Source organism: Lonchura striata, chromosome 9, assembly GCF_046129695.1.
Source record: "Lonchura striata isolate bLonStr1 chromosome 9, bLonStr1.mat, whole genome shotgun sequence".
In the NCBI taxonomy this organism is placed as follows: Eukaryota; Metazoa; Chordata; class Aves; order Passeriformes; family Estrildidae; genus Lonchura; species Lonchura striata.
Window position 1 is genome coordinate 4,478,315 of NC_134611.1, and position 24,964 is coordinate 4,503,278.

General features: G+C 56.5%; 1 protein-coding gene across 2 annotated transcripts in view; it reads left to right on the forward strand.

Annotated features, from left to right (window-relative positions):
* Positions 1 to 230: 230 nt before the first annotated feature.
* The window catches only part of NEGR1 (neuronal growth regulator 1), a 175,590-nt gene continuing 150,856 nt past the window's right edge, over positions 231 to 24,964 (forward strand). The window contains exon 1 of one of the 2 annotated variants that reach the window (XM_031505577.2): positions 231 to 453. In XM_031505577.2, the coding sequence (XP_031361437.1) occupies positions 284 to 453 (170 nt within the window). In that variant the 5' untranslated portion in view covers positions 231 to 283. The remainder of the gene's footprint in view (positions 454 to 24,964) is intronic. The other variant, XM_031505578.2, reaches the window with a different exon arrangement.

A 24,964-nucleotide genomic window follows, 5' to 3' on the forward strand; every position in this document is an offset into this window, starting at 1 on the left:
GCATCCCTCCGCCGCCGGGCCGGTTGCCAAGGCGACGGCTGCGTGGCAACGGGCTGGCAGCGGGGACCGCCCGCCGCCGCGCAGAGCGAGCGGAGCCGCGCGGAGCCGCGCGGAGCGAGCGGAGCGGAGCGGAGCGGGCGCGCTGCCCTCCGCGCTGGATGCTGCGGCGGCCGCCCGCCTGCAGCCGCGCTCCGCCGCTCGCCGCCCGCCCGCCCGGGGCCGCCGCCGCCGGCAGCCGCCGCGCTCCGCCGCTCTCCGCCGCCGGGGCCGGCGCGGAGCGGAGATGGTGCCGCTGGTGCGGGGCAGCGGGGGCTCCCACCGGTGGCTGGCCGTCCTTCTCCTCGGCCTTTGCTGGCTCCTGCCTCCCGGGAGATTGGCCGCGCCGGGCGGAGACTTCCCGGGCTCTGCCGTGGACAGCCTGGTGGTCAGGAAGGGGGACACGGCCGTGCTGAGGTAGGAGGCGCCGCGGGGAGGCGAGGACGGAGCGCCGCGCTGCCGCAGCGTGCCCGAGCCGCCCGGGGCTCCGGCGGGGAGGCTGCGGCGGCGCCCGGCCCCGGGGGCGCCCCGGGGGTGCCCCGGGGGTGTCCCGGGGATGCGGAACTCGTCCCCAGGGGCAGCGGGCACCCGCAGCCCCGCAGCTCCGGGCCGCTCGCCGGCTCCCGGCGTGCTTTTCTAACGCGCTTTGCCCTTTTTTCCCTCTATTTGAGAAGCCCTGGCTGGTGCTGGAAGTTTAGAAATGGTTGTTGGGGTGAAATGATGCGGTTTTGGCTTCCGGCAGCGGTTTGGGGCTCTGCAGAGCGAGCAGCGCGGGGCTGTGGCTGGGAGAGGACGATTAAACCCTGCCAGGAGCGTTACCATCGGTAATAGTTATTTTGATACGTAGTTCTATATTTCCCAACGATTGGAGCACTGGCTCCATGCCACGATGAGATTTTGTGCTTCCCGTGGCTCTGTTCCCGCCTCTCCTAATGGACCCTGTGCTCCCGGATCGCCTCGTCTCTTGACTGGAGCAGAATTTGTTTACCAGCACTCAGACACCACAATCTACTCGGACCTTTCCTTCTGGTTTGTGTTGGGCAATCCTCTGCCTTGATTTAATTATCCCCCAGCCCCCACTCTAACTTTCTATCCGTGTGCTGTACTTCTGCTTGATCCTACTGTAGTTCAAGCCCCCCATTTTCTCCTTCTCTGGAATACGGTTGCAGTTGGTTGAAGCTCCTGGCTGGTGAGAAATCTCCGATTTAATCAGCAGCACTTCTCAGCTACGAAGTCTCTGGCTGTATTGTTTTTTGTTGGGCTGTCACGGAAATCTCCGGGTTGCAATGCATTTTATCCACAAGCCACATTTTTAATGATCCAACAGTCTGCTGTAAAATGCTGCGTGAGGCATTTTCGATGGGGATTTGGAAGCGTTTTTAGGCTGCTCCTGTTGTAGTAGCTCCTGAAAATACAGTAGATGTCTATGTAGGGCAGCTGACAAGTGGTTTTTATGTGTACCTCAATTATCCTCTGTATTTTGAGACGTGCTCAGGTCCTCGTGCTTTCCGAGGCACAAATGGAGAATCAAAGGAAATAATAATTAAAACGTGGTTTATTTGTACTGTTGCAGGGTGGGTTCGCGGGCTCTTCAGACATACTCAGCCCTATGGAGCACCGTTAGTAGCTCAATACGTTCCCAAGCGCCTCACGAAGGAACGGTGCGGCTGCTGCCGGGCGAGCTCCGGCCGGGGCTGGGCTGGAGCCCGTCCAGCCAGGCCTGAGCTGCAGCCCGGGCTGTAGAACGGGGATGGGCTGCGGGCTGGGGACACGCCGGGCTCAGGCTGGGGAGGGCCGGGGCGCTTTGTGCAGAGATGCTGCCCCGGGGAACCTCGGCGGAGCGGTGGGATGCGGGATGCCGAGTGCGGGAGCTGGGGCTGCCCCTCGTGCCTCCGCTCAGCTCCTCTCGCGTCCCGTGCCCCCGGCAGGCTCGCTTTAACCGGGGGTGTCCTGCTTTAAGCTGGTGCCTTGAAAGGGGAATGACAGCGGGATCACAGCGGGAGCAGCAGCCGCAGGCTTCACCCCGAGCTCTCGCTGCTCCTCTGGCTGGCGCTGGCTGCAGGCCGCGCAACACACCTCGGCACGCGTTAGAGGGGCTGCTCCGGCTCTGGAAGCGCTGGGATCGGCTCTGCGAACCCCAGCGGGCTGCGAAGGCCACGGGGGTGCTGAAGGAGGAGATTGCTCCCCCAGCTCCGGAGCCGGCCGGGCTCAGCCCTGCACGGCCGCGCCTGGCAGCGCCCGGAGCCGGCCGGGCTCCAGCTCCAGCTCCGGCTCCCGGGCAGGGTGTCCGTGGCTCCCGGGCAGGGTGTCCGTGGTTCCCCGCCAGGGTGTCCGTGGCTCCCCGCCAGGGTGTCCGTGGCTCCCGGGCAGGGTGTCCGTGGCTCCCCGCCAGGGTGTCCGTGGTTCCCCGCCAGGGTGTCCGTGGCTCCGGGCAGGGTGTCCGTGGCTCCCCGGCAGGGTGTCCGTGGCTCCCCGCCAGGGTGTCCGTGGCTCCCCGGCAGGGTGTTCGTGGCTCCCGGGCAGGGTGTCCGTGGCTCCCCGGCAGGGTGTCCGTGGTTCCCGGGCAGGGTGTCCGTGGCTCCCCGCCAGGGTGTCCGTGGCTCCGGGCAGGGTGTCCGTGGCTCCGGGCAGGGTGTCCGTGGCTCCCCGCGGCCAGCACGTCTTGATCGCCCCTCTCCGCCCTGGGTTCGGCCTCCCCGTGCCAGCCAGGGCTCCGAAATGCCGCTGCAGCGGGCGGCTCCGAGCCTGCGGGAGCTGAGCGAGATCTCCGGGCTGGGGCTGAGCCGGAGCCATCCCGAGCCCGGCCTGGGCTGCCCTCGCTGGGCACACAGCCCCGGGCTCGGGCTGCCGCTGGCACCGAGGACACGCTGCCACTCACGAGTCGTTTTGTGCCCATGTGCCAGGGGAGAAGGCGCAGAGCCCCTCCCGATGAGTCCGGGGCCAGGCCGAGCTGGGTCCCGGCCCCAGCCCTCCTCCCAAGGTTTCATTGCCTGCCTGAAGACGGGCAGTAAAGGCTCCTTGGGCTGCTGGGCTTTTCCGGGAGCAGCCTCTGTGTGCTAACACAATAACAAAGTTCAGCTCCCTCATTTAAATGGTTAATTCGTATCTCAGTGTAATCCGCCGATTTTGGGTCGAGCACACAGAATTTTCTGTATTTTCTACAGAAGCAGCCCCGGGAGGATCGTTCCCTCCCTGTCCCGGTGGAGCACGGCTCCCTGCAGCTGCTCCTGCCCAGCCGGACCCCCACCCCTCACCCCCACGGCCCGGAGGGTGGGTGGGCTCCCCACCCTGTGCCAGGCCCGCGGTGGGGCCGGATGGTGCTTTGCTGCTGCCCTGGTGGCACAGGGAGCTGGGACTGTCCCCTGGTGGCACAGGGAGCTGGGATTGTCCCCTGGTGGCACTGGGAGCTGGGACTGTCCCCTGCTGCCCTGGTGGCACTGGGAGCTGGGATTGTCCCCAGGTGGCACAGGGAGCTGGGATTGTCCCCTGGTGGCACAGGGAGCTGGGATTGTCCCCAGGTGGCACAGGGTGCAGGGACTGTCCCCAGGTGGCACAGGGAGCTGGGATTGTCCCCTGGTGGCACAGGGAGCTGGGATTGTCCCCTGGTGGCACTGGGAGCTGGGACTGTCCCCTCAAACCATCACTCCCCAACAGCAGCAGGGTCACAGTGCCCACGTGTCCCTCCCCGAGGGGCTGACGGAAGAGAAGGTTTGCCAAGGATGTCGCTGGGCACCTGTTTTGGTACAGAAGCTCCTCAGCACGGGGATTTTAAGGAAAATCCCTCCTTGGCTGTGGAGCTCCGCCTGTGATGAGTTATTTCTGCAGCCTCAGTAATTAAAGCCTGCTCCCTTTTGTTTGGTTTCAATGGGTGATGGATCCCCGCAGTCCCAACTGTTTGTGTTTGTTGGAGTTAGCAGAAATTCTGTCAGTAACGCAGCTGTTTTGCGTGGCAGAAAAAATTTGGGAAGCCGCTGTTTTTCAGCAGTGGAATTCCATCCTGCATCCTTTCTGTATTCTTCCCAGGCAGGCAGTTAAGATTTTATGAGAACACACGGAGAAGGGGAGAGCGAGTTCTAAAGCCATGGTTTTATTAAAAGAATAAATTGCTGCGTTGTGCACGGGTAGGAGCTCAGGAACCAGGCTGTGTGCTCGGAACCAGGGGCTCATCTTGTGCCGTGACCCTGTGCACAATCCACGGGGGGATCGCCCTGTGCTGCAGCACATCCCTCTCGCTGACAGCAGAAATGGAATTTCGGGAGAGGTGACAAATGCAGAGCCCTTGGTGGGGAGCCAGCGGGGACAGCCCGTGTCACCTCCCGTGTCACCTCCTGTGCCACCTCCGTGTCACCTCCCTCCCTGCCCGGGAGCAGGGCTGGATACCCGGGGAAACAGAGGCTGCCTCCAGCTGGGAGAGGCTGCTGCCCTCTTCCCGGGCGGTGGAAGGGGATGCGGGGAGGGCAGGGAGGAGCTCACCTGGGGTCGGCAGCACGGGGCATTGCTGCTGCTGCTGCGGGGAAAGCAAGAACTCCCCTTTTCCCTGCTCCAGCAGCTTCGTGCCTGGGGCTCTCGGGGCTTTACCCCAGCCAGGACCAGCGGTGCCAGCAGAGCTCACCTGCAGCTCGGAGCCCAGATCCCCTCGGAGATCGGAACGTGCAGAGCTGAGGATGATCAAAAGGGGTTTTCTAGCGAGTAAAAGTTTGATTGTGTGTTTTGTTTCCTCAAAGCTCACGTGTAACAAAACCGAGTCTAAGTGAGGGTGCCTTTGTAGTGCCTTTACCTTGTGTCAGCGCAGCAGACTGGGCTGTAGAAGTTGTGGTTTTGAAGAAAGCAGGTCTTTTTAGCGGTGTGTGGTTCCCGAGGAGTTTGGGGCAGGTGTGTGGTGCAGTCTGTGCAGCACTGAGGGCTCCTCGTGCCCAGTTCAAGCTGGAGCAGGATCACTGGGCTCTCGGCTCACCTGGCTGGGAAGTCCCGGGCTCAGCTCTGGGCCAGTGGGTCAGCGAGATGCAGCCACGTGTGGCTACCACCGTGCTCCCTCTGGCCACCTGGGCCGAGTGCTGGCCGGGGCTGGGGCAGCCAGGCTCACCTGAGGGGTGATTGTAGGAAAATGCCTTTTTTGGTCATAGATCAGGAGCTTTGGGGCTCTTTGGTTTGTTTGCTGAACTGGAAATACTTCATGTGCAGCCTGGCTGCTTTTCTGCCCCTTGGAGAGTTCCAGGTCCGTGTGCTGGGCAGTGGCACTGTCCCCTGCCCAGCACACCTGGGGCTGCCACCAAACACCCGGGCCGAGCTGGACGGGCTGTGCCTGCAGGCCAGCACTGCCCATGGCTGCTTTTACTGCTCTGCACAGTTTGGGCATGTGGGAAACGGCTGATCCAAAATTCCCTGCCTCCTTTGGTGCCTGCTCTTTGATTTTCTCAACTTCTTCTGTTGCCAAGTTCTTCTGCTTATGGGAAAAGTTCTCATCTGAGGAACGGGAGCAGCAGCTCCTGGTGTCTGGGAGCACCACTGCCCCAAACGTGGGGAGTGTGACTTGGTGTGCCCGCAGAGAGGGACCATGCAGGCAGTGACCCTGTGTACCTGTGTAGGGAGTGTGACCCTGTGTCCCCAGGCAGTGTGACCCTGTGTCCCTGTGTAGGGAGTGTGACCCTGTGTCCCCACGCAGTGTGACCCTGTGTCCCCCCTGTGTCCCCAGGCAGTGTGACCCTGTGTCCCCCCTGTGTCCCCATGCAGTGTGACCCTGTGTCCATGCAGGGAGTGTGACCCTGTGTCCCCAGGCAGTGTGACCCTGTGTCCCCCCTGTGTCCCCAGGCAGTGTGACCCTGTGTCCCCACGCAGTGTGACCCTGTGTCCCCCCTGTGTCCCCACTCTGGCCAAAGCTGGGGCAGCAGCAGCCAAAGCCACCCGTCCCTCCTGAGCTGTGAACCCCACGGGTCCCAGCTCCTGGGAACACCCAGTTCTGGGGTGGGAATGACTGGGGAGCCTCTGTCCAGCAAACTTTGCATCCCAAACTGGTCAGCTCCTCAGGAGCATGTGGGTGCCTAATTAATATTTAAATTACTGAGGGGCCAGTAACCTTTGGAGATTGGGATCTACCAGTTTTGCCTTCTTTTCCAAGAGATCCATCCTTTATAGCTGAGAGCCTTTGCCTAAGGAGTGATGGTGTCCTGGAAAGCTGTGACACATCTGTCCCAGCTTTTAGGATGTCTGTCCTCCCATTGTCATTTGTGTTAGTGAGAGCTGAGCATTTGGAAAGGAGTTGTGCAGCGGGAGGAGAGCAGTGGACAATGAGTTAATGCAGTGATTGGAATTTTGGGCTACTCTGTGCATCCCAACATCCCAGAGCCTGCCCGGGGTGGGGTGTGGCTGTGAGCACAGGCGCTGCTCTCTGTGCAGAGAGTAATAAATACAAAAGTCCCCTTCTTTCCTTTATAATTTCAAAACATCAATTTCTTCATTCCATACTCTTGATATTCTGGTGCAATTTGGGGTCATAAATCCTTTGGCTCCGTGGGGTTTCATTCCTGAAATGTGGCTGTGGGACGTGTGGGCTCCCGCGCACACCCCCAGTAAATGAAGTTGTTGTTTGCACAAGAATTTCCTCTTCCCAGTCCCTGCCAATTATTAAACAAGCACATTATGGCACTTGCCTCTTGTCTGCGCGGCAATAATAAATAAATCCAGCGCAAATTAAAATAATTTATCATTTTAAATGATGGTGAATGTTTCAGCTGCTCTGCAGAGGAGCTAACAAAACAAGGAGTCAGTAAGGGATGAAAACTGGGATTTGTTCCAAAGGGCTGTTTTGCTGAGGAGAAAACAGGGACTTAATGACTTTCTCCTTGTCACCGTGTGTGAGTGAGTGCAGCCGATGTCCCAGGGGAAGGATCTCGGGGTTCGGGCACTGCTGCCCCGGGCCAGGCAGCCCCCGGAGCTGAACAGAGGTGCTGGAATGGGGCTGCTGCTGCTGCTCTGCTGGGGAGCTCCTGGGAGCCCGGAGGGACCCCAAAGTGAGCCCTGAGTGAGCCCAGAGTGACCCCAGTGATCCCCGTGGGCTCTCCCCAGGAGCTGGAGCCCTGCCCCAGGTGTGTGGGGTGTGAGCCAGGGCAGGAGCAGGGCTGTGGGAGCTGGCCCTGATCCCAGTGGGAATGAGCTGGTTCAGACCCTCAGGGACGTGCAGGGGGGATGTGGGGCTGAGCTCGGTCTCTTCTCCCTGTCCCTGGCTGCTGCTGGCCCAGGAACGTTTGCCCCCCTGGGCCTGCAGTAATCCTGGTGTCTCCTGCATTCCAGGGCAGCTGGAGGCGCAGGGCGGCCAGGCTGAGTGCTGGCTTTGGCAGCTGGCACAGGGGATGGGGCTGGTGGCAGAGTTCAGCACAAGCTGCCCCTCATCCCTGCTGCCATCTGCCATCGGACCAGAGCCTCCCCGGCCAGACCCCCGTGGGCAGAGGCTGCCGGCGCTGCTGGGGCAGGGCTGTGCTGAGCTGAGCTGAGCTGAGCTGAGCTGAGCCATGCCGAGCCGTGCCGAGCCGTGCTGAGCTGAGCTGAGCTGAGCCGAGCCGTGCTGAGCCGTGCTGAGCTGAGCTGAGCTGTGCTGAGCGGTGCTGAGCTGTGCTGAGCTGTGCTGAGCTGAGCTGAGCTGTGCCGTGCTGAGCTGAGCTGTGCTGAGCTGAGCCGAGCCGTGCTGAGCTGTGCTGAGTTGTGCTGAGCTGTGCTGAGCTGAGCTGAGCAGAGCTGAGCTGAGCCATGCTGAGCTGAGCTGAGCTGAGCTGAGCTGAGCTGAGCTGTGCTGAGCTGAGCTGAGCTGAGCTGAGCTGTGCTGAGCTGTGCTGAGCTGAGCTGAGCCATGCTGAGCTGAGCTGAGCTGAGCTGAGCTGAGCTGAGCTGAGCTGAGCTGTGCTGAGCCGTGCTGAGTTGTGCTGAGCTGAGCTGAGCTGAGCTGTGCTCACAGGCTCAGGTGGCTCCAGAAAGGTGGGGGGAAGCAGAGCGTGCCCTCCCTGTTACTGGGCTGTACTGGGCCCTTGGGGTCTGTTGGTTGAGGTGATCCCAGGAGTGTAAAATCCTCATTTCCCAGCCCTGCAGCCAAGGAAGAATTCTGAATGTGCAGGGTCGGCTTCTCAAGGGTGTTTATTTCCTTTATCCAGAACATTCTCTCTCTGCCCTGCTGAGCTCTGGCCAGCAGCTCGGCCATGGCTTCTGTCTGCCCTCAGGGGGTGTTTGCATTTTATACCAAAAACTGCCTGTGCCATGTTTGCAATAACGTGCCAATATCTGTCATTTGTGTTGGGCAGTGTGTCTGTCCTTAAACCAACAGAAAAGTGTCACCAGCACAGCAGGACATGGAGGGCAAGAAGGAGGAGAAGAAGGGCAGGACATGCCCAAATCTCTTCATCTTGTCCCCTTGAACCCCATTTTAAAAACTCGAAAATTCTACTTTTTCACCCCATGTTAATCCAACTCCCACACCACTCAAACCCTTGTGGTTTGTAACTCCTCATACAAACTTGGCAGCTTTTTCCACAGGCTAAAATCTCAGCCACAGGTGTTTGTGACTTTGTGCCAGGGTCCCTGAGCCCCTGCAGGGTCTGAGCAGCCAGGGCAGCCAGAGGGATGTGCTGGGTCCCACAGGGAGGTGCTGGGTCCCACAGGGATGTGCTGGGTCCCACGGGGCTGTGCTGGGTCCCACAGGGATGTGCTGGGTCCCACGCTGGGCTCAGCTCGGTGGTGGTGGGTGCCCAGAGCTCTTTACTCCCCAAACCTCTCCTGGGGACACTTGTCTCTCTGAGCTCTCTGCAGGCTCTGCTGCTGTGTCCGTGAGCTGGGCCAGGGGAGGGAAGGGCTGGGCAGGGACAGCTGAGGGAAGTGGGCACCCGTTCCCAGGTGCAGAGCCTTGGCCACATCCACGGGAGGAGGGGCACAGGAAATCTGTTATGAAAGTGGCCTAATTATAACGAGCAGTTTTCCCCCTGGCTGGAACAAGTGGACTAGAAAATTGTACTAGACTTTTCACTCAGAGACTATTAAAGAGCAGAGGAAGAGAGAACAACATATAGCTTTTGTCACAGCTCTTTTTATTTCTTTGTTGTTTTGGTGTGGAGTCTTGCACGTGGCGAGAAATCAGTTTCAAATTAATTCAATTATCGTATTTAGTTTGTGATTGTTTTTTAGCCCGCATAAACCCCTTGGTGTTAGGTTTCTGGCAGCATGAAGGTGCGAGGGCTGAGCACACAGCACAGGCAGCAGATGAAGCGTGGGGGATGAGGGCATTTGGGGCACGGCAGCGGGGTGCCCCAGGCTGGGCACACCTCGGGCTGGGCCTCCCTGGCAGCCAGCAGGGAGATGCCTCCTGCAGCCCAGCGGAGGGGAGATGGGCATGGGCACAAGGACTGATCCCAGAGAGATGGGCATGGGCACAGGGACTGATCCCAGAGAGATGGGCATGGGCACAGGGACTGATCCCAGAGAGATGGGCATGGGCACAAGGACTGATCCCAGAGAGATGGGCATGGGCACAGGGACTGATCCCAGAGAGATGGGCATGGGCACAGGGACTGATCCCAGAGAGAGGGGAGAGCCTGGGCTGGGCTGGGCACAGGGACTGATCCCAGAGAGAGGGGAGAGCCTGGGCTGGGCTGGGGCACAGGTCCCAGGGCATCCTCCAGGAACAGGGCACGGCCTGGCGAAGGAGGGCGGGCGTGCCATGGATATTGGGAAGGAATTCTTCAACCCAGAGAAGAGCCAGTCTCTGATCCTCTGGGTTTCACTCAGACTCAGGTTTGCTGACCTCCTCCAGCTTTGCTTTCTTTGGCGTGGGTTTGGTTCCTGCGCCTGCAGCTCCAAGCATCGCCCCAGGATATTTCCCTGAGCTGTTCTCGGGGGGGTGCTGGAGTCTCCTCAGGGTTTCTTGGAGCCGTGCTGACCAGATCGCCTCCCCAAACACCTCTGGGGTCCATGGACACCTCCTGAGTGCCCCCTCCCCACAGGCACTTCTGGGTTCTTGGCTCCTGGCCTGGCTCTGCCCTGAGTCACAACCACCCCAACCCACAGAGGCAGAGCAATGCACTGAGTCATCCTTAACCTCCTATTCCACTTTTTCATTTGCATTAATACCTGCAAACAATATTCCTTCGGAGCCCCCCCTCAGCTAGTCTTGTAAAAGGAAAATGGATTTGGACATGTATAAAACATGAAAAGTCACGGCAATCAAGCTTTTCGAGGCAGCCAGCCCAGAACCATCAAGCTGGAATTAAAAATAAATTTGCTTCCAGGAAATGCTCTCCCCTGCCGTTCCCTCGGTGTAACAACGGGGCAGGAGGCAGCAGAGCCTGCAGGGAAGGCTCGGCAGCGCCGGGAGAGCTCCCAGCTGGAATGGTTGGAATGGTTGGAATGGCTGGAATGGCTGGAATGGTTGGAATGGCTGGAATGGCTGGAATGGTTGGAATGGCTGGAATGGTTGGAATGGCTGGAATGGTTGGAATGGTTGGAATGGTTGGAATGGCTGGAATGGTTGGAATGGCTGGAATGGCTGGAATGGTTGGAATGGCTGGAATGGCTGGAATGGTTTCCCTGGGCAGGGAGAGCCTCCCTGGGGCACCTCGGACTGGGAGGGATGCAGGGAGGGCAGGGGACACTGCTGGGGACAGGGACAGTGCTGGGGACATGCTGGGGACAGGGCACACAAGGCATTTCTGCTGGGAGGAGCTGGGCTGGGATTCCCAGAGCAGCTGGGGCTGCCCCCGATCCCTGGCAGTGCCCAGGCCAGGCTGGGCACCAGGGCTGGGCTGGCAGCTCCTGGGCAGAGGGAGGGGTCCCTGCCAGGGCTTGGGTTTGGAAGGAGGAGAGATTTAAAGTCCCTGCCAGCCCCAGACAGTCTGGGTAAGAATTCTGTGTTTATGGAACTGTTTTGTTTGTTTGGGTTGGTTTTGTTTTGGTCTGGTATTTTTCATGCTTTGTTTGCTTTTATTTTTCTCTTTCCTTTTGTTATGTTTTCGGTTGCGGGTTTTGTTCTGGCAGCTGTGTGCAGATCCCAGATTCCATGATTTTCTGGGAATGTGGCTGAGGCTGCCCCCAGCCCCTGGTGTGGTGCTTCCCTCTCGGCAAAGCTCTGTGAGCTCGACATTCCGACCCTGTTCTGGGGGAGCTTTTTAACATTCCTGAGCCTGAACAAAACAGAGACTGTTCCTGTAGTGCTTCCAAAAACATTTTCACCAGCTAAGAAATTCTTTAAATAGTCCTCACCGAGTGAGGCTGCTAATTTGCATGACAGCTTGATTAAAGGTAACCTGCTTCCACACTTAATTTATTTTGAAACTGCCCAACGTTTTCATTCCACGCCATTAATTTTGCATTAGTAGACTGGCTTGATTATTTAAGAAGGAAGGTAATTTTGTCATCTTCGTTGGTGTAAGTTCAAATCCATACTGAAAAATGGCCTGAAAGCAGTTATAAATAACACAAGCCTTTGCTCCACATAAGGATCTGCTGGACCTGGTGGTGTGATGCAGAAGGAAATGCAGATTTAGGTGGTTTAGTGATGCAGAAGGAAATGCAGATTTAGGTGGTTTAGTGATCATCTTTGACTTCAGCAGAACTTGGGCTGCAAACGTGGCTCCGTGTTGCGATGTCTATTCTGAGTGTGTGGGTTTGGGGAGCCAAAAAAGCAATGTTTAAGGGTGCAGCTTCCCCAGGTGCTTCCCCAGGAAGTGATATTTTTGGGAACACGGAGTCTCAGATGCTCAGATGCTTCCCCCTTGCAGCGGATCTGTCACAGAAATGGGCCACGGCTCTTTGCTCTCCACGGGGCTGGGGCTGGGGTGCCTCACGCTGCTGCCCAGCCCTGCAGAAAAGGGTCCAGGCAAGACCCCCTAAAACTTATTTCTGCACTAATTTAATCAGCTTCTCTTGCCAGGGCAAGACTTGTACAGAAACAGAATATTTCAGATTTCTTGCAAAACTGGAGCCTAAACTAAAAATTATTTAGGTTATCAACCATCTGTTCTCAAAGGATGGTTTCATGAATATGGCTGTGAATGCAGTTTTTAGGTAAAGCTCCTGAAATTCCTCCTTTCTTTTTTTTTTTTTTTTTTTTTGGTTCCCTTTTGAATATTCCTGTTATCCCACACTTTTGCCCTGCAGGCAGGTTCTGGATCCTTCTGGATCCCCTCCCTCGTTTCCTCTCTCTCTGCTCTTGGAAACTCAACTTGCAGTCTCCATGAGGATGGCACAGAGATGTTTTTCTATTTCAGGTTTGCAAACTGAAATGTTCATTTTATCTGCTGAAGTGTCCTTGTAGATGCCTTCCAAGGAGCTCAAGCATTCCACTAAAAGAGAATAAAATCCCTCCTGTGTCATTTCTGCCAGGCCCCAGGGAAGGGACTCATCCTTGGACACCCCCCGGGGCAGCTGTGCCAAGGTCTGAGCCCCTTTCCATGGGGAAATTCCTGCTGACACTGGGGTGAGAGCAGTGGAGATGAGGAAGAGGGAAGCTGCTCAAAGGGACAGCCCAACAAGCTGGGTCCAGTTTAAAACCAGAATTTATGCTGGGCCTGACTCAACACCACAGCAAAGCCCAGGATCCCGAGGTGTGCACAGCTGGGCGTGGAGGAGGATCCCAAGGCTTGGCTGATGTGGAAACATGCTGGATCTGTTTTCCCAAAGCTGCTGGCAGGGCAGAAAGGGGCAGAGGAGGGAGAGAAATATTGTACAGGAAATCAAAAATGTTTGTGGGGAGAAGCTTCAGGAACTCCGGCTAATTAGCTTGGCAGAACGGCATTAGGCACCCTCATTGTGCTGGAGAATGGTTTAATGTCAGAAAACTCTGAAAATCCAATCTTGGCAAAAAACCCATCATGCAAACGAATGGCTAAAAGCTGAAACGGAACAATTCCAACCTAACTGTGAAGCGAGGGCTTTAGAGGCAATTAGCTGCTGGAACCAGCTCTCAGCAGTGCAGGGCTCCACATCTCTCTGCCTCTGCTGGAGGCACCTGAGGCCCTCTGCTGAGCTGGATGATGGCAGGAAGGGCTTTCTTGGGCAGGGGCAAGGGAGAAATTCCTGTTTTCCCAGTGTTGTGGTTTGACATGTCAAACCATGACACCCAGGCCAAGGGCTGCAGGGCTCTCCTGAAGCCCAGCTCCCCCTGGCACCACTGGTGTCACAGCAGAGAACAACCATGGGGTCTTTTGAGGATTTCCTGCAGCCACAGCTTTGTTTCTGAGTGTTAGTGGGTGTCAGTGTGCAATTAATGCTGGTCTTTAAAACTCATTAAATTGTTCTTTGAGTTTAATGCTAAAGATCTGATTTCTTTAGTGACCCAAATGGAAGCTGTTGTGTGTAGGGATGGGATCGAGAATATTCTAATGTAGGCTGCGGGTGTGGAAAAAAATGCAAAACCTGTTCAAGGGATGCTTGACCTCTGCCTTGTCATTGCCACCCCGTGGCACAGGGCTGCAGAGGGCAGCTGGGCTGATTCCAGCTCCTCCAGGAGCCAGGCAGCCAGCTCAGGCACTGCTGTGCCTTTCCCCACAGTTATTTAGGAAACAATTTGCTCCCGTGTCCTCTGCTCATAAACCCATAAATCTGTGCTATAAGCAAGCAGTTCAATTTAATAGTCAATTTTATCTGCAGATTGTGGACGTCAGGACTTCTGAGCAGCAGTGATTTCTGTCAGCAGCAGGAAAACGCTGCCTGAGTTCCCCTGGGGGAGGCGTGGGGGATGCCCCCGGACCTGCAGGGGGGCTGCACTGGTGGCAATTAGCAGGGAGGGCGGGGGGGCAGGTCCCTGCTAATTGCAGGGGCTGCACTGGTGGTAATTAGGGGGCAGAGCAGGGGCAGGGGGCTGCACTGGTGGCAGTCAGGGGGCAGAGCAGGGGCAGGGGGCTGCACTGGTGGCAGTCAGGGGGCAGAGCAGGGGGCAGGTTGATGTCCTGGAGCACTCCCTGTCTCCTGGCAGCCCCCCGGAGCTGATCCCACCGGGATGCAGCCCACACCGGGAGGATCCATTTGCTTCCTTCCCAAAGCACTGAGGGCCCCAAGCTCACGCAGCACTCGCTGGAAACAGGAAAGATCCACAGAGAAAACAGAGTTCACACACGAATGGCGTGACAGAGCTGCATGCAGCTGGGCTGCCCCCGATCCCTGGCAGTGCCAAGGCCAGGCTGGGCACTCGGCTGCAGCTCCCGGGACAGTGGGAGCTGCTGGATCTGGGGGAACTTTCTCCACATTTCTCACTCCTGAAGCTTTCAGGAGTTCCACACGATGTCCCAAGGGCTCTGGGTGGGTGACAGATCCCGTGGTCCTGCCAGGCTCAGTGGGTGCTCCCGGGGCGATGGGAACCTGCCTGGCCAGCTCTCATGAAGGTATCCCACATCTTGGGGATCCAATTTACTGACTGTCACTGTTAATGAAATTTCTCCGAGCAAAACCCGGGTTTGACACTCCCACGGACAGAGACAGAATCCATTTCAGGTGAGCAGGAAATTCAGCCTGTGAGGTACCTGTGACTGTCACAGGTGAAAATCTCTGCTAATGAACTGTGTATTAGTGTGAGACGGGAGAGAACTCCCTCGGTCCCTGAATTTACTTTGAATAATTCATTAGCTTGCACTCCTCACCCGTGGCAGTGCAGGTAAATCCCACACTGGAGCTGCTAATTAAACTTGCAGGATGAAGGGAAGCTGCTAATGAGATGCGAGACAAGTCCTCCAACAATGCAGAGGCTCCTGTAGGAGCAGGAAGTTTTATTGTTGGTTTTCACAGAGGGCAGGGAGCGCTGGGAATTCACACTTGTTCCAGCAGCACTGGATCAGTGCACAGCCCCTGCCAGGAGGGGACAGGGACAGGAGAGGGAACGGCCCCGGGCTGGCCAGGGCAGCTCAGGGGGACTCCAGCAGGAATTTCCCCATGGAAAGGGCGTCAGGGATTGGCACTGCCCAGGGAGGTTGGAGTGCCAATCCCTGGAGGTGGCACTCAGAGCTGGGTTGGGCACAGCTGGCACTCGATGGGCCGGGAGAGCTTTTCCAGCCTCGGGGATCCTGTGAGGAGCAGGAAGCTCCTGTGGCACCAACATGAGTCCTTCGTGGTCTCCAAACATGTGGAGATGGGAAATAGTGCAATGTTTCGCTTTTTTATGAAATAGAAAAAGAACAGATCTATACATCAGTGTGGGTTTTACTGACACTTTTATGGATAAATGCACTGCTATAGCACCACCTCTGCACCGTGCCATGTTTTACAGGTTACAGCCAGTCCTTGTCACCTGTGCCAGGCCTGGCTGTGCCATGTGCTCAGGGGCATGGCCCTTAGGGAATGAAAAACACAGCTTTGCATGGTAGGGATTTGTGTATCTGCTGTTTGCTTCTACAGCGTGAGATGCAGGGACTGAATGCTGTGTGCAGAGTAGAGAAAATTGCCTTTCTGTGGTTTGTGTTGTCTGGCTTGTTCCCTGCGCTGAAATTTGTGATGTTGCAACACGTTTAAATGTGTTTTCTGCTGGTTGGGAATGAGATGTCCAGAGATCTGTGTGGGGACATGGAGAGGGACAAAAATAGACTTTTAATGATTATTTTCAATGTACAAATTGCAGCTAAATGCTCAGACAAAATTACTCCAAGCACTTTATCTTATTCAAGAAATTATCTCCCAGAGAAATCGGAGCAGCAGAGCCCCCTGAGCCCAGCCCAGATGGGTGTGAGGAGGGTGAGAAGCCCTGGGAAAACCTGCTGGAACAGCTTTCCTGTGGAAACTGGGAAATACTAACACTGTGCCTTTCGAATAGAGTGAATTGAGATGGGGCTGAAACACACATAGCTGTGATTTAACATGCAAGCAACCTCTGCAAATCAATATCAGCTCTATAAAAAGGGTTCAAAATGATAATGCAAATGAATGCTGAGGTGCAATGTTCCTGGCAGGCACAGCAATTGTTTCCTGAATAACTGATCCCTGCCACTCCCAGCCTGCTGGTGTCTGCAGCGAGGTTCCTGCACTCCTGGCAGAGCCACGATGGGAAGATAAGGGCCCCGTTTGAACCAAGCACGGCTTCGACAAAGCCTCAACAGCAGCAGGGATCCAGAGCTGAGCCCAGGGCTGGTGCAGCTCAGGGAGAGGGTGTTCAGCAGTGACCTCTGTGCTCAGCACTCCAGATAGCTCTGGAACAGCCTGAGCCAGACCCAAACCCAGCTCTGGAACAGCCTGAGCCAGACCCAAATCCATCCCTGGAGCCAGACCCAAACCCAGCTCTGGAACATCCTGAGCCAGACCCAAATCCAGCTCTGAAACAGCCTGAGCCAGACCCAAATCCATCCCTGGAGCCAGACCCAAACCCAGCTCTGGAACATCCTGAGCCAGACCCAAATCCAGCTCTGAAACACCCTGAGCCAGACCCAAATCCAGCTCTGATCCAGACCCACACCCCGCTCTGCCCAGTGTGGGGCTCCAGGGGAATTGGCACCTCTGGGTGTCCTGTCCCTGTGCCAGGGGAGATGCTGGGACCCTCCTCCAGCAGCCTGTGTGGGGTTTTACAGCGTTTGAACAAAAAAGTGAAGTTTCCTCGTTAGAGGCAATGACAAATAATCTGCACAAGGACTCATTAGCAGAAAGTGTAATTATTGCATCTTGCATTGAAAATGATTTAAACCTCTATTCTTGACAAATAAAGCAGGTGACGCTTGATTAAAAGAGATGATGGGTGTGAGTAATTAAGGCCACACTAAATGAAATACATCTTCAAAGCATCTCTGTGCAATTTGTCTTCTCTTGCCTCTTTTGAAAACTTCTCTTCCTTGTTTGAGGTTGCTCCTCCAAGGATTCTGAGTAACTGAATTATTTTGCTGGCTAGTGGATTGGAAAATAATTTCCTAACCTTGATCATAAAAGTTCTGGGAAACACCTGGGCTTCTTCTCAGTATGAGAAATCCACTTAGTGTAGAACAACTGTCATTTGAAAAAAATCTCTTCCCTAGGAGTTGTTGGAAAGGAAGGGGAGCAGAGCTGGTGTTCTGGCAGTCAGGAGCTGAGGCACTGTAGGGAAGGGAATTTCCAGCTCTTGGGAGCTGTCCCTGTCCCTTTGCAGGGAATTTCCAGCTCTTGGGAGCTGTCCCTTTGGACACTCATTTGGTAATTCAGATTTGTACAGCTCACAGAACCATTGCAGGGCTCATCTTTTCCTGATCTGAAATGGTTCTCTTGCTGTAAATCAAATACCCTTGGATGTGTTTGTGGTCATGAATGAATTAATTTCTCTCACAGCGATATGAAGTCAGTGCTCCATGGTCAGTCCTTCCCCTTTCTGGACTCTGCGATGGTGGGATCCTGGTGCCACAGAAACCCACGGGCACGGGACTGTGCCCTCAGATTTTAGAAACAGTGGAAATCTTGTTCCTCAGATTAGAAGTCCAAGGGCTTTCAGTCTTTAAAGGAAAAGAGGAAATGTTTCCCTCCCCTTGCCATCTGGGAATGCCCAGGAGCTGGATCTACCTCGTGTGTGGACAGGACACAGCAGAAATGCCAGACCTGGAAGCACAGAGGCATCCCATCTCCTGGGCTGGGCAGGATCCTGGAACTGCCTCCTGCTTTCTGCAGAAAAAACAAGAACCAAGTGCTGCAGCCTTGCTGGAAAGGGCCAGACCTTGCCCCGGGCAGGGCAGAGCTGCAGCTGGTGCCAGCAGAGGCAGGATCTGCTGCTCCTGCCACTGCAGTGGAAATGGGAAAGAGCTGGAAGGAGAGCTTCTTTTGTAGCCAGGGCCAGAACAGGGCAATAAATGATTTGGGAGACTGGAAGTTCACTCCTGCAAGGCTTCAGAGAGCTGGTCCAGCTTTTCAGGCGGCTTCATCTTGGTTTGATCTGGATGGGAAAGCAGATCTGAGGTCCCTCTTTCCTTTTCTGCTGAGACCTCACTCGCCCAGTGCATTGCTAGGAAAAGGAGACCTGGTGGGTGCCTGTGCTGGGAGGGACCTTCCATCCCCTGGGACTGCTCTTCCAGCCCTGGAGCTGCAGCCAGCCTGGCCCCTGACTTTCCTCCCTGTGCTTTACCCCAGGGCTGCTTCCAGAGGAGGACAGACACCTTTCCTCTTCCTCAGAGCAGTCCGAGTGACTCATTTCTGCTATTTCAGTGATAAATTAGTCAATATTGCTGAGAAGCCACGTCTTAAATCCTTTTATTTGTTTCCTTGGGCCCTTCAGGAGTCATTTTGAGTCTGGCCACGAATGTTTTCTGTGTAAAAAAAAATGCCAGCAGTGAGACTGGCCCTGGAACGTGTCTGTGTTTTCCTTGCCACCTGAATTTTCCATTTCCTTCCTACGAATGAGACTGAAGTTTGGTAACACAAGTGGGAGTTTTGACTTCTATCAGAATTAGAGAATAGATTCACCTGATTCTTTTCATCTAAGCCCAAAAGCAGGCTCTGTACATCTGAGTTCCCACTTTCCTGCATTAATTTCCCAGGCAATCTCAGCAATCTGGAGTCAGTGTGTTTTTATTTAAGGTGGACACTGCTGACATGCCCAGAAACACTCCCCAAAGCTCTCACCCAGCCTGGTGATTGCTTTGTGTGAGGAACAGGCAGGGAATAAATACGAACAGCAAGATTTTGAGGCAACTTCATAAAGCCCCACTGCTGTCAATGCAGAGGGCAAGTTCAGTGCTTTAGAAGGAGAATAAGTGTAAAATAGGAGATGGAGGCTGTGCTGCCAGCGTGGGACAGGCTGCAGGCAGAGGTGGATATGTGCTGAGCTCGGGGCTCTGGCATCCCAAATTCTCCACCCACACGCTCATTTATTTTCATATAATGTGTTTTTAATACCACCATTTGAATCTGCCTTCGTTTCGAACTGCATTATCTGCATAGAAATGCCTGGGTTGTGGCTGAGAGTCCTCCGAGATGTTTGTGGATCTGAAAAGAGACAGATTTATTATTCCTGATAGTGTCACAGAATCCCAGCCTGGTTTGGGTTGGGAGGGACCTTGAAGCCCCTCCATTGCCACCCCTGCCAGGGCAGGGACAGCTCTGGGTGTGCCAGGCTGCTCCAGGTGGAGCAATTCCCGATTCCAGTCTCCCATCCAGCCCTGCCCACCGGGCACTGCCCGTGTCCTTGTGGCTGGAACCCCGGGTGTTGGTGCCTGCTTTGGCTTCAGCCTCGCTGCGGGCAGGGAGTCACGGGGAGCTGCCACCCTGGGGCTGAGAGAACCTCACCCCCCTGCTCTCAGCTGCTTTGGAAATCAGTTATTCCTCTCGTCGTGAATAGACCCATGGGATGCAGGAAAAGGAGGTTGATTCCCCCTCGGGATTGCACGGTGCCTGTCAGAGCCTGCTCCAGCTCCCCTTGCAATGAGAACAGCTCTCCACGGCTGGCAAAACCTTCCTGTCCTGAGAGGAGCCTTCCTGGGCTCTGAGAGCTTGGCAGAGCACTTCAGCCCGGAGGAGGAGGAGGAGGAGGTGCTGGCTGCCAGAGGCACCCTGCTCCCTGGCAGTGCCGCCCCAGCCGTGCCCAGCTGCCAGCACCCCCATCCTGCTGCTGAGCTCCTCGGGCTGCTCCTGGCAGCAGTGGCCCGGCAGCTCCATCCCGGGCTGGGCTCCGGGGCTGGACTGGGAATTTATCAGCCAGGCAGCACCAGGCGCTCCTGTCACCTTCTGCGCCTCCGATTGAATCTGGAGAGGAGTTTATGGCTTTAATAGTTGAGGTTCTCTGAGTTTATCGGAGAGCCCTGAGGAGCCCTGGGCCTTTCCCTGTGCCTCTGACAGGCTCCGCAGTGCCCTGGCTCTCTGGGCTGCTGCCCCTCTCCCCTGGGCACAGCTCCTGCCTGCGAGTGCTGGGGGATCCCCTCCTGCCCCCTGCCCTGCCCAGCCAGCTCCTCCCTCAGCGGGATGCCAGGGGAAGGAGAGTGCCACGGTTCCTCCAGCACCCAGGCTCTCAGCTGGCATTGCCCGAAGGGCTCGGGAGGAGCAGGAGCGCTCCTTTGGGTGAGGAGCCCCCAGGGAGCAAGCCAACCCCTCTGGGAGCGCTGCAGCTCTGCTCTTCTGCACCGAGCCTCCCCCAGGGCTGCGGGGGTCTCCCCTTTGCTTTCCCTTTCATTCCTCCCTCCCTGTCACTAACACTTGTGACCAGCAAAGGCTGATAATGAGTGTTAATGAGGAAACTTTTGCTGCTGCAACTCTGGCCGGGATGAGGATGGAATCGGAGCACAGGGGCCGGGAGGGTACCTGCCTGTCTGAAACCTGAAGGGTTTGCACCAAGCCCGGCCATTCTGTGATGCTCTGTGCTCTGGATAAAAATGGATCCAGCCAATTTAAAAAGGAAAAAATAAAACATTTATTACAGCGATCGAATTCTCTCTGAGCCAGCCACAAAGAAAAGGACAGTGCCGAGCCCGGGACCGGCGCTGGTGGTCACAGGTTTGATCACTCCAGCAGTCTCCTCTGCCACACACATCCTCTGGGCACAAGCGGTTTTTATAGGAAATATCCTGCCCGAGGCCGGGATTTCGGCACTCAGCCTTTTCTTTCCATTCAAAGTGCCACATATTGCTAAAGTCTCTTTTCTCTGTGCTGGGGTGGAGCAGTTGGGCTCCGGTGGTGCTGAATCTCCCCGATGGAGCTAAGGGAGCAGCATTCAGGTTCCCAGCCTCGGGCCATTACGGGATGAGCAGCGCCGGGGTGTTCCGTGTCACCTGGAGGAGCGGCCCATCTCCGGGGAACCACGGGGATTAGCTTGCAAATGAGCTTTGGTCAGAAACCGCTTTCGGGTATGTGGGGCAGCTCCCAGTGCTGCCGTGTGTGCTTGCAACAAAATCACATATTGCACATGTCATGTTACACTGGCGCGAATCGCATTCATCACAAACAGCGCTCGGGATGGCATTTCTGCTTTTGGGAATACAGCTTTCCCTCCACCTTCGCCTCTCCCAGCTCGAGTTTCTCTTTTCCCACTCCACCGTTGCCTCCGTTTCCTTTTCTTCATAAGAACATTTCGTAGAGCCTTTCAGATTATCAGCACGGTCGGTATTGTTTTTCCTTTCTGATTGCCAGTATAATTTTCCCTATGTCCCACTTTGATCCCGGCTTTTCCTCAGTGCCTGATCATGATTAAGAGATGACGACAAATCCCGTGTGTTATCTCCCTGCTCTCAGCAGCAGCTCTCTTTAGCTTTGAACCATTCCAGCAAAACTAAGTTTGTAATTGGGAATCTTTCCTTTATGGGAGACTTTTTTTCCTGTTAATAAGATTTGCTCGGCAGCTGTTGGGTCCCCATCCCCGGAGGTGGCACTCAGCGCTCTGGGCTGGGGACAAGGTGGGCACCGGGCACAGCTGGGGCTCCGTGGGCTTTTCCAAACTGCAGGAATCGGCGATTCCCTGGAGGAGAAGCTCCGGGACGGGGCAGAGGGGGAAGGGGAGCTGGGGGGGGTCCCAGGGCTCGGGCCCCGCCTGTCGCGCTGCGCGGTGCAGCGTTCCGAGCTGCAGGACACGGCAGGACACGGCAGGGAAGCGCTGGGAATAGCAGGGCTGGGATGCAGGAGAGGTCGGGAACCGCGCTGGGTACAAAGAGCGGCTCCAGCCGCCATCCCCGGTGTTCCAGCGGCGGCACCGCTGGCCGGGCCGGAGCACGGCCGGAATCTGCCCTGCAGAGGGTTAAGTCCATCCCGGGGTGCGGGCAGAGGAATCTGCCCTGCAGAGGATTAAATCCATCCCTGGACTGCGGGCAGAGGAATCTGCCCTGCAGAGGGTTAAATCCATCCCTGTGTGCGGGCAGAGGAATCTGCCCTGCAGAGGATTAAATCCATCCCTGGGGTGCGGGCAGCGGGATCTGCCCTGCAGAGGGTTAAATCCATCCCCGGGGTGCGGGCAGAGGAATCTGCCCTGCAGAGGGTTAAATCCATCCCCGGGGTGCGGGCAGAGGAATCTGCCCTGCAGAGGGTTAAATCCATCCCGGAGTGCGGGCAGAGGAATCTGCCCTGCAGAGGGTGAATCCACCCCGGGGTGCGGGCAGAGGAATCTGCCCTGCAGAGATTAAATCCATCCCGGAGTGCGGGCAGAGGAATCTGCCCTGCAGAGGGTTAAATCCATCCCGGGGTGCGGGCAGCGGGATCTGCCCTGCAGAGGGTTAAATCCATCCCCGGGCTGCGGGCAGAGGAATCTGCCCTGCAGAGGGTTAAATCCATCCCGGGGTGCGGGCAGAGGAATCTGCCCTGCAGAGGGTTAAATCCATCCCCGGGCTGCGGGCAGAGGAATCTGCCCTGCAGAGGGTTAAATCCATCCCGGGCTGCGGGCAGAGGAATCTGCCCTGCAGAGGGTTAAATCCATCCCGGGGTGCGGGCAGAGGAATCTGCCCTGCAGAGGGTTAAATCCATCCCCGGGCTGCGGGCAGAGGAATCTGCCCTGCAGAGATTAAATCCATCCCTGTGTGCGGGCAGAGGAATCTGCCCTGCAGAGGGTTAAATCCATCCCTGGGCTGCGGGCAGAGGAATCTGCCCTGCAGAGGGTGAATCCACCCCGGGGTGCGGGCAGAGGAATCTGCCCTGCAGAGGGTTAAATCCATCCCTGTGTGCGGGCAGAGGAATCTGCCCTGCAGAGATTAAATCCATCCCTGGGCTGCGGGCAGAGGAATCTGCCCTGCAGAGGGTTAAATCCATCCCCGGGCTGCGGGCAGAGGAATCTGCCCTGCAGAGGGTTAAATCCATCCCTGGGCTGCGGGCAGAGGAATCTGCCCTGCAGAGGGTGAATCCATCCCGGGGTGCGGGCAGAGGAATCTGCCCTGCAGAGGGTTAAATCCATCCCCGGGGTGCGGGCAGAGGAATCTGCCCTGCAGAGATTAAATCCATCCCTGGGCTGCGGGCAGAGGAATCTGCCCTGCAGAGGGTTAAATCCATCCCCGGGCTGCGGGCAGAGGAATCTGCCCTGCAGAGGGTTAAATCCATCCCTGTGTGCGGGCAGAGGAATCTGCCCTGCAGAGGGTTAAATCCATCCCTGGGCTGCGGGCAGAGGAATCTGCCCTGCAGAGGGTTAAATCCATCCCCGGGGTGCGGGCAGAGGAATCTGCCCTGCAGAGATTAAATCCATCCCTGGGGTGCGGGCAGAGGAATCTGCCCTGCAGAGATTAAATCCATCCCTGGGGTGCGGGCAGCGGGATCTGCCCTGCAGAGGGTTAAATCCATCCCCGGGCTGCGGGCAGCGGGGGGAAGCAGCCGGAGCGCCGCGCTTCCAGCCGGGCGCGCATCCTGAGATTGCCGCGGCTCCTGCCGGCTCCCGTTTCCATGGGAGACGGGCACTTGTGCGGCAAAACCCGAGCTCGGACTCGTTCCTGCCGCTGCTTCGGGCCGCAGCCCCGGAGCAGCTCCGGGAGCGACTCCCGGGGCTCGGGGAGCCTCCCTGACCTGGGGCGGTGCCGGCGGTGGGAGCTCCAGAGAGGCGCAAAACCATCTTAGAGAGGCACAAAACCATCTTAGAGAGGCACAAAACCACCTTAGAGGGGCACAAAACCACCTTAGAGAGGCACAAAACCATCTTAGAGGGGCACAAAACCATCTTAGAGAGGCACAAACCACCTTGTGGAGGCACAACAATGTCCTGGAGAGGCACAGAACCATCGGCCAGAGCCCGGCCCGGCCCCGGGGCTTGCCGGGCTGGGAAGGGGGGATGAAGCCCTGGGGTGGGGAAGCGTTCCTGGGGATCCGCGTGCTTTGGTCCATTTGCAGGACTGGTCACTGATAGTTTCAGTGTGTGCAGCACTTCCTCCGACCCTTCCCGTAGCTCGCCGTGGATCATCTGCGTGCCTGGCAGGACACTGCGAACCCCACAAGGGTTTCTACATCAGCAGCTGCATCTGCTTTCCAGCACGCACCAAAATCAGCTTTTTCTTCAGATCACTGGCCCGGGGAGGAGCTGTGCAGATACCTGGCTGCAGGGGTGTGTTGGATTAGTGAGTTTTAATGCACTGCAATTCAGGATTACAAAGTGTCCTTGATCAACTCTCTGGAATTGTTTTGTCTCAATTAAGAAATATTTCTCTATATTTTAGAAGAAGTTAAATATCTTTTATTGTCACCTTTACTTGAAGCATGATTTTGTTTTTTAAAGAAAAAGATTGTGGGTTGTGGAATGAAGGCAAGCAAGAAAAAGATTTCTTTCTCTCCTATTCTTCTCCAGATACTATTTTTTTTTTTTTTAACATTGTTTCCCAGCTGAGCACTTTGGGAAATTTAAAAGCATTTTTGATGCGGTGTGGTAGCAAGCAGGGTTATCAGCAAATGGCCTGTGCCCTTAGCAGCAATATCGTTCCTGCAGCAGCACCTGCCTCTGCAGGAGGGGAGCAGCTGCTGGGGCTGGCAGCAGAAATGAAACCTTGATGGAGTCCCAGTTCCATTCCCGTTCCGTGCCCCTTCCCTCCCTGCTGCTCTGGCTCAGCCCGCCCGGCCCCGGGGCAGCTCCCAGGGCCATTCCAGGCTGGACAGGCTCCTCTGGAAGCCTGGGAGAAGCAAAGCCCCTGCTTTTATCTGCAGGCTCCAGTGGGGAGTTTCTGTGCTGTGAATGGAGTGAGATGCTGCAAGGAGATGGTTCTGTGTCCTGGGTGAGGCTCGAGGAGATGGTTCTGTGTCCTGGGGGTGAAGCTGTAAGGAGATGGTTCTGTGTCCTGGTGAGGCTGCAAGGAGGTGGTTCTGTGTCCTGGGTGAGGCTGCAAGGAGGTGGTTCTGTGTCCTGGTGAGGCTCAAGGAGATGGTTCTGTGTCCTGGTGAGGCTCAAGGAGATGGTTCTGTGTCCTGGGGGTGAAGCTGTAAGGAGATGGTTCTGTGTCCTGGTGAGGCTCAAGGAGATGGTTCTGTGTCCTGGTGAGGCTCAAGGAGATGGTTTTGTGATGGTTCTGTGTCCGGGGCTGGCCCCTCAGCCTGGCAGCGGGGCCGGGGAGGGACTGGGGACAAGGATGGAGGGACAGGACACAGGGAA